The 12,174-nt window shown below is 49.2% G+C and overlaps 3 protein-coding genes across 3 annotated transcripts in view; 2 read left to right on the top strand and 1 right to left on the bottom strand.

The window, feature by feature from the left end:
• LOC103637770 (glycine-rich protein A3) overlaps positions 1–6,015 on the bottom strand; it is a 21,140-nt gene extending 15,125 nt beyond the window's left edge. The window contains exon 1 of the mRNA XM_008660802.2: positions 5,837–6,015. The gene's annotated coding sequence lies outside the window, so the exon portion shown is untranslated. The remainder of the gene's footprint in view (positions 1–5,836) is intronic.
• On the top strand, positions 5,431–6,573 carry LOC103637771 (glucuronokinase 1-like). The gene is made up of 2 exons (NM_001301454.2): positions 5,431–5,707; positions 6,264–6,573. Exons 1-2 carry the CDS (start codon positions 5,486–5,488, stop codon positions 6,375–6,377), a joined length of 336 nt encoding a protein of 111 aa, NP_001288383.1. The 5' UTR covers positions 5,431–5,485; the 3' UTR covers positions 6,378–6,573.
• The window catches only part of LOC100216586 (uncharacterized), a 22,982-nt gene continuing 16,280 nt past the window's right edge, over positions 5,473–12,174 (top strand). The window contains exon 1 of the mRNA NM_001143001.1: positions 5,473–5,707. The gene's annotated coding sequence lies outside the window, so the exon portion shown is untranslated. The remainder of the gene's footprint in view (positions 5,708–12,174) is intronic.

Raw genomic sequence — 12,174 nt, forward strand, 5'->3', positions numbered from 1 at the left:
ACGCCCGTGTTCCGTTCCTCGAACGGCTCGCGCACGCGCAACGGCCGCCCCGCGAACCACTCGCCCTGTCGCATTAACTCCGCGGCGGGACAGGCGGCGCCTCTGGCAGGAGAAGCGAGCGACGCTTCGCCTTCGCCATAATGACCGCATCAAAAAAGGTACGCCGCGTCGTTCGATTTCGTATCCATTTCCTTTTTTCCTCTTTCTCTCTCTTGCAACAGGGACCGGGAAAGGGGGATACCCCGAAAAGGATCCTTCCCCGTGAAGGAACCAGGCTCCGAGCCTCCCTACTAATCAGAGGTTCGAAGGCTGGCCCCTCGGAAGGGTTCGACAGCCGCCTCAGATCGCGTGGGCTCTACACCCACTACTGGTCAGAGGTTTGAAGGCCGGCCCCTCGGAAGGGTTCAACGACCGCCTCAGGCTACTCGGGCTCCGCGCCCACTACTGATCAGGGGTTCGAAGGCTGGCCCCCGAAGGGTTCACAGCCACCTCAGACACAAAGCGAGGGATGACCATGGGTACGTTCAATACATAACCAAGGCTCGGGCTGCGCTCCCGAGGTACCCTAGGACATTTCCGAGACCAGCGGGAACGATCTTGTAACGGAATCCCATCGGAGGGAGACATCGAGCCCTTGGACCCCGTCGCTAGGGGACCGGGTCCGGCAGATCACCCGCAGGTACTTTTGGGCGCGCCTCTAGGCCTCTAGCCGACCCCTAATGAATGGGGCACGGACGTCCACTCGGATTACCCGCCTGCAGCTCACCGGAGACACCATGTTCGACGCCCACCGAGGGCAACATGGCGCGTTCCCCCTCCTCCTTGCGGAAAGGCGACACAGGGGCGTATGTAAAAAAGTCGAGTTTGTCCCTGATCGCCCTCTCGCCCTATGTAGAGGCTCGGGGGCTGCTCTCGCAAACCCGGCTCCAGCCGAACCATTGACAGCGTCAACATACCAGCCCGAGAACTTGGGACCCGACCGTACACCCGGGCTATGGCCAGCTCGCATGAGGGAACGACCAGACCAGCCGAAGCATTACGCGAGGCAATAAGACCTCGGAGGAGTCAAACCACTCCTCCGAGGCCTCGGGGGCTACACCCGGTGGGTGCGCTCGCGCGCACCCACCGGAACAAAGCGCAACCGAGAAAGGCTGGTCCCCTTGCAAAAAAGTGCGACGGAAGCCTCCAAGCGAGTGCTAACACTCCCTTCGAGGCTCGGGGGCTACTGTCGGGGACCATAATTAGGGGTACCCTTAAGGCTCCTAATTCTCAGCTGGTAACCCCCATCAACATAAAGCTGCAAAGGCCTGATGGGTGCGATTAAGTCAGGGATCGATCCATTCGAGGGACTCGATCACGCCTCGCCCGAGCCTAGCCTCGGACAAGGGCAGCCGACCCCGGAGGATCTCCGCCTCGCCCGAGGCCCCCCTCCAGCGGCTAACGTATTTCCGGCTCGCCCGAGGCCCTATCTTCGCCAAGAAGCAACCCTGACCAAATCGCCGCGCCGACCGACCAAATCGCAGGAGCATTTAATGCAAAAGTGGCCTGACGCCTTTATCCTGACGCGCGCCCTTCAGCCGATAGAGCCGAAGTGACCACCGTCACTTCGCCGCTCCACTGACCGGCCTGACAGAAAGATAGCGCCGCTCCGACTGCGGTGCCACTTGACAGAGTGAGGCTGACAGGCAGTCAGGCCCGGCCGCAGGCACCATAGGAAGCTCCGCTTCGCCCGACCCAGGGCTCGGACTCGGGCTAAGTCCCGGAAGACGGCGAACTCCGCTCCGCCCGACCCAGGGCTCGGACTTGGGCTCAGCCCCAGAAGACGGCGAACTCCGCTCCGCCCGACCCAGGGCTCGGACTCGGGCTAAGTCCCGGAAGACGGCGAACTCCGCTCCGCCCGACCAGGGGCTCGGACTTGGGCTCAACCCTAGAAGACGACGAACTCCGCTTCGCCCGACCCCAGGGCTCGGACTCCGCCCTGGCCTCAGCCGACGGTCTCCGCCTCGCCCAACCCAGGGGCTCGGACTCGACCTCGGCCACGGAAGACAGACTCGACCTCGGCTTCGGAGGAGCTTCCACATCGCCCAACCTAGGGCGCAGACCATCCACGTCAACAGGAGGCGCCATCATCACCCTACCCCAAGCTGACTCGGGCCACGGGGAACAAGACCGGCGTCCCATCTGGCTCGCTCCGCCAGATAGGCAATGATGGCGCCCCGCATACTCCGTGACGACGGCGGCTCTCAGCCCCCTTACTGAAGCAAGAGGACGTCAGCAAGCACTCAACAGCTCCGACAGCTGTCCCTCCGCCAGGCTCCAGCGCTCCTCCGACGGCCACGACATCACACCAGCTGGGTGCCAAAATCTCTCCGGCTGCCACAACGGCATGTACTTAGGGCGCTAGCTCTCCTCCGCTAGACACGTAGCACTCTGCTACACCCCCCATTGTACACCTGGATCCTCTCCTTACGCCTATAAAAGGAAGGACCATGGCCCTCTTAGAGAGGGTTGGCCGCGCGGGGACGAGGACGAGACAGGCGCTCGCGTGAGGCCGCTCGCTCCCTCTCCCGTGTGGACGCTTGTAACCCCCTACTGCAAGCGCACCCGACCTGGGCGCGGGACGAACACGAAGGTCGCGGGATTTCCACCTCTTTCACGCCCATCTCCGGCCACCTCACTTCCCCCTTCGCGCTCGGCCTCGCGCCGACCCATCTGGGCTGGGGCACGCGGCGACATTTCACTCGTCGGCTTAGGGACCCCCCGGTCTCGAAACGCCGACAGTTATGAACCACCTTTTTAACATTTAAACGAACGTTGAAACATCTTTTCAGACATTACATAAAATTTCAATTATAGAATATGTTCATACATAAGTTAAGTACTTGAGTTCACAAAACAAAATGAAACAGATCAAGTTCAACCACATAAGTTACAACTTATATATATATGATCAGTAACCATAAACTCTTAATGACCGAAAGTCTTAAACTAGGGAAGGCATCACTGTCTGAACTGGAAGACTGAACCTAGAACTCTTGATGATTGAAAGTCTAAAACTAGGGAGGGTGACACTTCACTGGCCTGGCAGCGCTGGACTGTTGGAGGATGGAGAGGGAGGAGGGGGCAGAGGAGAGGAGAGGAGAGGAGAGGAGGGAGGCTGTCAGCACTGGATGCCTGACAGCCCTATGTTTTTTTGGCCTGTGAAAGTCCCAATAACATGTAGAACATCCTGAACGCGCCTAGAACGTCCGAAAACGAGAAAACGACGTTTAAGCGACGTTTAAACGTGATAAACGGACGTTCTACGCGTTTTTGCTGAAACGACCGGACGTTCTAAACTCTAACCACGTTTTGTCGTTTAAACGACGCTTAAACGACATTTAAGCGACATTTTAATAACAATGTTAAATTTAAAATTTAAATTTTGCAAACGACCTCAGATAAAAAAATATCAAAATAAAAGTTGTAGAACTTCAAAGTTATTCAACTTTATAGTTGACAACTTTTTTATTTGAATTTATTTATTGCCTCAAATAATCAATTTACACTCAGTTGGTTATAATATGTGGACAACAAAACTATAATATAAACATTAGACATGTCATATGTGTAGTGGTGTAGAAAGCTTTGCGTGATGGTTATGTTGCGGATTCAATTCCTAGCTGTCGTGCAGTACTTGAAAAAAATGCCGTGACTTATAATTCAAATACATTTTTTTACTATTTTTAAAACCAATTTTATGTTTCATGAAAGAAACGGTTCTCAATTACCTATTTTAAAAACGATTATTTATACTTGCCCCTAATATATACTCCGTGCAATTTCTAGCGAAAACGTTTTGGGTGCACGGTGAAATTTCTAGCCAAAATAAGTGCATCGCCAATGCAAAAATGAAAAAGATGGTGTCCATGCATATGTGTAGTGGTGTAGAAAGCTTTGCGTGATGGTTATGTTGCGGATTCAATTCCTAGCTGTCGTGCAGTACTTGAAAAAAATGTCGTGACTTATAATTCAAATACATTTTTTACTATTTTTAAAACCAATTTTATGTTTCGTGAAAGAAACGGTTCTCAATTACCTATTTTAAAAACGATTATTTATACTTGCCCCTAATATATACTCCGTGCAATTTCTAGCGAAAACGTTTTGGGGGCACGGTGAAATTTCTAGCCAAAATAAGTGCATCGCCAATGCAAAAATGAAAAAGATGGTGTCCATGCAAAAAATAGGAGGCCACAAGAATCGAACTTTGGTAGGTATGATAGAGAGTAGGATTGCTGACCAATTGGAACCCAAAGATAATTCGAAGTAAGAGACAACCAAAGGTATTTAATATGAGTATGATCGAAAATATGACTTTTACTTGAACACTTATTGCCTCTTTGGTATGCGTATTCATGTCCAAAATAACTAGTATTTCAATGGAGTAGGTACAGAGTGGTCTCTAAAGTTTCTGTAAAACAGTGGCCACGCGTCACCACCGAGTCGCGCCCGCACACTATGCTGCGTGCCGGCGTGCCCTCGTGTAAAAGTCCTCGCGAGGGCTGAGTCGAGGACAGAGTACAGACTCGACAACCGTCGATGGGTGGTGTGGGCTGGTGGCGGATGAACAATGGCCCTGTTTGTTTCGGCTTTTCGCAGCTTCTGGTCACCAAAAGTTGCTGTGTACTACCAAACACTCAGCTTTTCAGCCAGCTTCTGTAAAATTCGTTTGGGTAAAACTCATTCAAAATCAACATAAACATATAATCGGTTGACTCGTCGCAATAGTAGTAATCCGTCACTTTATAGATCCTGAGCCACATGGACAACTTTATCTTCCTCCGCACGTAATTCTAATGATACTCAGATTCTCTACACAGCTAGATTCTCCCCATAGCTAGATTCTCGGAAAAGCTTGTCAGAAAAAAGCTGAACCAAACAAATGTCTATCTCTTTCACGTGACAGAACGAGAGAGAAAAGAATCGTTATTCTTTATAACCGACGGTATGTACGTACGTGGCTATTTTTTAAAGCTAATGACTAGTTTAAACACTTAAATCGTCTTCAGGATTCTAAAAGATCGAGGAGAAATAAGCTAATTTCTCACCCAATCTCTAGAAATACTAAAGAAAACTTAAGTTTCTAACTTAGCCCTAAAAAAGGTGAGGTGAGTTTATTGCCTTTTCATCTTTTGATTAGCTTTTGGTTTTTACAAAATAAAAATAAATTAAAAGGATTAGTCAAAGAGAGCCTTATCTTAGGTGTTTAAAATAGTAGCAGTAATAATAGTAGTAATAATAAAACAATATGAGAACGATTAAAGACCCGACGACCTGACCTGACCTGACCTGACCCAGTCATCACGTCGATAGGTCCATTCTTTAGCCAAGCCCGGCCCGGTCCGTTGTGTAATAAACTGATAACTACGACCTTAACGACTAGAGTTCGAGTATTCTCGTCTCATCTGTGGAAGAGGAGAGAAGACTGAAGAGAAGGGAAGACATGGCCGTGACGGCGGAAGCGGCGGCAGAGATGGTGTTGGAGCGGCGGGCGTACGCGCGGGTGGGGCTCCTCGGCAACCCCAGCGACGTGTACGGCGGCAGGGCCCTGTCCTTCGCCATCGCCGACTTTTCCGCCACCGTCCACCTCCGCCCTTCGCCCGAGCTGCTCATCCAGCCGCATCCGCACCACGACCTCGTCGCCTTCCCCTCTCTCCCTCAACTCGTAAGCACTGCTCTAGTCCCTGCTCCTCCTTTCTTTAATTCCTATTGTCTCGATCCTCGTATCACCCTAGCTACCCGATCCGATTCTATAATCAGTATCCCTAAATAGGTAGGAAGATCGAGAACTTACATTACCTCCAAGTCCGAGGCTAGGTCGATCCGATGGAATGTGAAACCCAGCTAAGCTACTGTCTGTGTTTAGTTCCTTTCGCTTAACAAACGAAGGAGGCGACGGTGCTTTATATTGGCAAGCTGCTACTGCTACATTCTCGTACTCCCGACTCCCGAGTCCTGAGACGTCGACTCGACCCGTCGTCTAGTGCGCCAACTCAAGAATATAATGAGCTTTCCTCTTCTTTCCCACCCACATTCGTCTCTCTCCTTTTCCTCTCCTTTTCTGAGATAGGATAAGAATTTTTTCTTCTTTCAGAATTACTTTATACTGAAAGAACGGCTGGAGTTAATCAATTGATTGCACCATGGATTTGTTTTGATTTGATTCCACCCCATTCCAGAAAACATAATTAGCGAATATATTCTCATCTTGTCTTATTTAGTCCTCTGTCAGCCAACTGACCAAGCATCGTGCCGGAGGGGCTACAGTCACAGATGGGCCAAGGCGTAAGGCTAAGGAAGAGAAGCGTAAAGACGTTTGGACCGGCTTGGGTTAATGGGCTGAGTGAGTGCGCGTGAGAGCGATATGTACACTGTTGTCTGCTGGGGAGGGTAGCGAATAATCAGAACTCATCTTCATCTCCAAGACATTGTGCTCTCTGCTTCCTGCCTTCTTCCTCCTTACTCTGAATCTACTCTGAGTATTGTATCCAGTATATGCGAGAGTGTAACAAGTGGTATCAGATTCGTCGATCCTTGGCCATAGCGCAAGCTATATCATCCTGGAGTCGAGTGGTGTTCATCCTCATTTCACCCTATTTCGGCGACAACAAGTGCTCATGAATCCGGATACCCAAACCATCCTGGTAGAAATCGCAAGGCGTTTCTCGGATCATGACGCCGAGTGGGATCGCCGTGTGGCGGAGCTGATGAGGACATCACTATGAGTACAACTACACCAGCAGCACCTCCACATCAAGCGCCACTTCCTTCATTAGCTGGGCCAATCACTCGGGCCCGTGCCAAAGATCTTAACTTCGTCATGCTACTGAAGAATGAGGGCCCAGAAGAATAGACGACCAGCCCAACTGCGGCCCATAGTGGACGACCTAGGGTTGGCCGCCCCTAGGGGCTGCGCCCCCTCTCTATTTATCCAGGAGCTGCGCCTCCTTTGTTCTTCGAGTTTTGTTTTACGTTAGCTTTAGCTACTCTCGAACACACGCAAATCTGCGCTGTCTTCGTGTATTCAGAACTCCACCCTCGAGTAATAGATTAGATTGCTCGCATCTTTTTCTTGTTCGTTCTTCGATTGCGCACAGAAAACGATCTTCGTGATCAGGCCGATCTCGCATCATCAAGGTCGGTAACCACAGGGAGTTGGTTCAGCGATTGCATTGGCGTCTCGGGCTTTCTCGTCGTAGTCGGATCGCAAGGGTCATCTTTCGCCAAATCGGAATTATCTCTACTCGCCGAAAGATCGGGAACCTCAGCTATATCAGGAGCAGGATGCCGGCTGGGAGGCGTCTTTTTCGCAGTTCGCCAAAGATCACGGCGGCCACGTCACCTTGGAGAAAGCCTCCGAGGTGTTCGACGATTGGCGCACAAGCATGGAGGGCACTGTGGACGATCTACGTTTGGAGATGGGCCACATCGCCAAGCACTGGGAGCGTAGACTGGTTGATCAGCCAACCGACATGGCCGGTGTGCTCGCCCCATCTCCTGTGGCTGTCGAGCACTCACTTGCCAGAGTTCCAGCCAACCTGCCCAACGGGCACCGCATTGAAATGCTTCACCGGAAGGGTGGATTCGGGTCGACCCTTGTTCATCCCCCGATCAAGGGTACGTTTACTCCAGTGCCCCTGTTCATTTGCCACGTGTTCCCGAAATTTGTTCTTCGGGATTTATGGGACATCATGGAGATCAATCGCTGTGGGGCAATATGGGGGGGGGATCTGGTCATGGTCATCTGCCTAAATTACATTTTCCCTCGTTCGACGGGGAACATCCAAAGCTGTGCATTAGGTGGGCTCACAGTTATTTTGATATGTATTCAGTAGAACCTCATCTGTGGATTCGTGTGTCGTCCATGCACTTTACTGGTCTGGCAGCATGTTGGTTCTCCGCTCAAGATGATCAATGTAGTTTGCTGCCATAGTCAAATTTCTGTCAGTCATTGTTAGCCCGGTTTGATAAAGATGAACATGAATCCTTCATCCGACAATTGTTTAGGATTCGACAAACTAATACTATAGCAGAATATGCCGACCAGTTCTCAGCCTTAGTGGATAACTTAGCTGCCTATGGTCGCTCTGTCGATCCTTTATATTTTGTCCAGCGATTTGTGGATGGGTTGCGTGAAGATATTCGTGCTGCCGTGTTTGTTCAGTGTCCATCTTCGTTGGATACTGCTGCTGTTCTAGCATTGTTGCAGGAGGTCTCGACTACAACGCGAAGATCTGATGGCCATCACATCGATATGTCTTAGGCTTGGAAGCTTTTTTGGAAAGGGACCCATTCCTTTACCATTGCCTCCTCGTGTGGATAAACCAGTTGATCAGTTGTTGACATCAAGAGGGGTGAACTACAACGACCTCGTGCCATGGATGATAAAATGGCTGCCTTGCGTGCTTATCGTCGAGCTCGAGGCCTGTGTCAACGTTGTGCGGAGAAATGGTCTCGTGACCACCAGTGCCCAGCAACGGTTCAGCTGCATGCTTTACAAGAAGTTTGGGATTTATATCCAATGGGTGATGATGAATCTGCAGTTGTACCTGATCAGACCAATGATACCGAGGAGCAGTTGTTTGTCGCAGTGTCAGTTGTAGCTGTTCGAGGTAGTGAATCTTTACATACTATAAATTTTCATGGTCTAATTCAAGGCAAAGAGGCCCTAGTGTTGGTGGATTTGGGAAGCTCACATTCCTTTGTGAGTTCTGCCCTGGCATCTAGTCTGACAGGCGTCGTCAACATGCCCAATTCTGTGATGGTGCAAGTAGCTGATGGAAGTTGTCTGCCATGTTCTAGTCAGTTGTTTCAGAGTCTTACATATTGCTGCGTACGATATGATTCTCGGCATGGATTGGTTGGCGATGCATAGTCCGATGAAGATGCATTGGGGCCAGAAATGGATGCTTATTCCTTACCGTGGGTCTTCAGTATTGTTGCATGGATGTTCAGCTGAATTGCTACCAGGATTTGTAGTTGAGGTAACTATGGTCGAGTCAGTACCTAATTCTTTCGTTGAGTTAGGATTGCCAGAACCCTTGGTGACACTACTGTCTGAATTTGCCTCACTGTTTGATCCTCCCATTGGTCTTCCACCTTCGCGGGACTGTGACCATGTCATTCCATTGGTGAAGGGTGCATCACCTTTTCATGTTCGGCCTTATTGTTATCCTCCATTGATAAAATACGAAATTGAGCACCAAGTGGATGCCATGCTGCAGTCGGGTATCATCCAACCCAGCTCGAGCCCATTTTCGTCATCAGTATTACTGGTTGAGAAAAAAGATAGCTCGTGGAGGTTTTGTGTGGATTTTAGGCACTTGAATGCGTTGACAGTCAAGACTACATTTCCTGTACCTGTGATAGAGGAACTCTTGGATGAGTTGGGACATGCTGCATGGTTCACCAGTTTGGACCTGACCGCCAGTTACCACCAAATTCGTCTTCATCCATCCGATACTTACAAGACAACATTTCAAACCCACTCTGACCACTATGAATTCCGCGTCATGGCTTTCGGCTTGGCAGGGGCACCGACAACTTTCCAACAGGCTATGAATGCAATATTATCATCTTTGTTGAGGCGTTGTGTGCTTGTATTTTTGGATGATATATTGGTTTACAGTTCTTCCTTTGAGGATCACCTACGCCATGTGCGTCTGGTTTTGGAATTATTGCAGCATGACCAGTGGCAACTTAAGCTCTCGAAGTGTTCTTTTGCTAAGCAACAACTTTCTTACCCGGGACACGTTATTTTAGCTAATGGTGTCTCGACTGACCCTGGTAAAATTTAGGCTGTAATGCAGTGGACAACTCTGACTAATTTGAAAGAGTTACAAAGTTTTTTTTGGGTTTGGCGGGTTATTATCGCCGTTTTGTCAAGAATTTTGGTCTGCTAGCGAAACCATTATCTTCATTACTCAAAAAAGGGGTGATATTCATTTAGACGTTGGATCATGAGGTAGTTTTTCAGGCTCTGAAGCAGGCATTGGTTTCGGCTCCGGTCTTAGGGACTTTACTCAACCATTTTGCTTGGAGACCGATGCAAGTAATTGTGGCATTGGAGCAGTATCGTTGCAGTCTGGCCACACTATTGCATATTTAAGTAAGGCATTAGGTCCAAGGTCTCAAGGATTATCCACTTACTAGAAGGAATATTTGGCTATTATCACTGCCGTGGACCACTGGCGTCACTACTTGCAGCTGTGGGAGTTTCACATTTATACAGATCATCGTAGTCTTGCGCAGCTGGATGAGCACAGGCTACACACCCCATGGCAGAAGAAGATGTTCACAAGATTGTTGGGGCTGCAGTACCGCATTATTTTCAAGAAGGGAGTGGATATCAGTGCGGCTGATGCGCTGTCCCGACACCAAGCTGTGACTTCTTCGTGCTTAGCTATATCTTCTTGCACTCCCAAGTGGATATCTGATGTAGCAGCATCATATGAACAGGATTCTGAAGCATCTGCTCTTATTGCAAAGCTCGCCATTGATTCAATAGTAGTGCAACATTTTACCTGGTAGGATGGCCTTCTTCGCTACAAACACCGCATCTGGGTGGGTCAGTCACCTGACTTGCATACTCGTTTGATTGCAGCCATGCATTCGTCTACAATTGGAGGTCATTCGGGAATTCCGGTAACATACGCTCGTGTGAAGCAACTGTTTGCCTAGAAGGGTTTAAAAGCTGATGTTAAGACGTTTGTCACAAACTGTCTGACCTGTCAGCAAGCCAAGGCAGATCGTGCTCGTTTACCGGGCTTGTTACAACCATTGCCTGTTCCCACATCGTTATGGCAAATGATTACTATGGATTTCATTGAAGCTCTTCCTTGTTCCCAGTCATATACCTGCATCATGGTCTTTGTGGATGCCTTCACCAAGTATACTCATTTTCTGCCCCTGTTCATTTGCCACGTGTTCCCGAAATTTGTTCTTCGGGATTTATGGGACATCATGGAGATCAATCGCTGTGGGGCAATATGGGGGGGGATCTGGTCATGGTCATCTGCCTAAATTACATTTTCCCTCGTTCGACGGGGAACATCCAAAGCTGTGCATTAGGTGGGCTCACAGTTATTTTGATATGTATTCAGTAGAACCTCATCTGTGGATTCGTGTGTCGTCCATGCACTTTACTGGTCTGGCAGCATGTTGGTTCTCCGCTCAAGATGATCAATGTAGTTTGCTGCCATAGTCAAATTTCTGTCAGTCATTGTTAGCCCGGTTTGATAAAGATGAACATGAATCCTTCATCCGACAATTGTTTAGGATTCGACAAACTAATACTATAGCAGAATATGCCGACCAGTTCTCAGCCTTAGTGGATAACTTAGCTGCCTATGGTCGCTCTGTCGATCCTTTATATTTTGTCCAGCGATTTGTGGATGGGTTGCGTGAAGATATTCGTGCTGCCGTGTTTGTTCAGTGTCCATCTTCGTTGGATACTGCTGCTGTTCTAGCATTGTTGCAGGAGGTCTCGACTACAACGCGAAGATCTGATGGCCATCACATCGATATGTCTTAGGCTTGGAAGCTTTTTTGGAAAGGGACCCATTCCTTTACCATTGCCTCCTCGTGTGGATAAACCAGTTGATCAGTTGTTGACATCAAGAGGGGTGAACTACAACGACCTCGTGCCATGGATGATAAAATGGCTGCCTTGCGTGCTTATCGTCGAGCTCGAGGCCTGTGTCAACGTTGTGCGGAGAAATGGTCTCGTGACCACCAGTGCCCAGCAACGGTTCAGCTGCATGCTTTACAAGAAGTTTGGGATTTATATCCAATGGGTGATGATGAATCTGCAGTTGTACCTGATCAGACCAATGATACCGAGGAGCAGTTGTTTGTCGCAGTGTCAGTTGTAGCTGTTCGAGGTAGTGAATCTTTACATACTATAAATTTTCATGGTCTAATTCAAGGCAAAGAGGCCCTAGTGTTGGTGGATTTGGGAAGCTCACATTCCTTTGTGAGTTCTGCCCTGGCATCTAGTCTGACAGGCGTCGTCAACATGCCCAATTCTGTGATGGTGCAAGTAGCTGATGGAAGTTGTCTGCCATGTTCTAGTCAGTTGTTTCAGAGTCTTACATATTGCTGCGTACGATATGATTCTCGGCATGGATTGGT

The sequence above is a fragment of the Zea mays genome, chromosome 1 (genome assembly GCF_902167145.1).
Source record: "Zea mays cultivar B73 chromosome 1, Zm-B73-REFERENCE-NAM-5.0, whole genome shotgun sequence".
Classification (NCBI taxonomy): Eukaryota; Viridiplantae; Streptophyta; class Magnoliopsida; order Poales; family Poaceae; genus Zea; species Zea mays.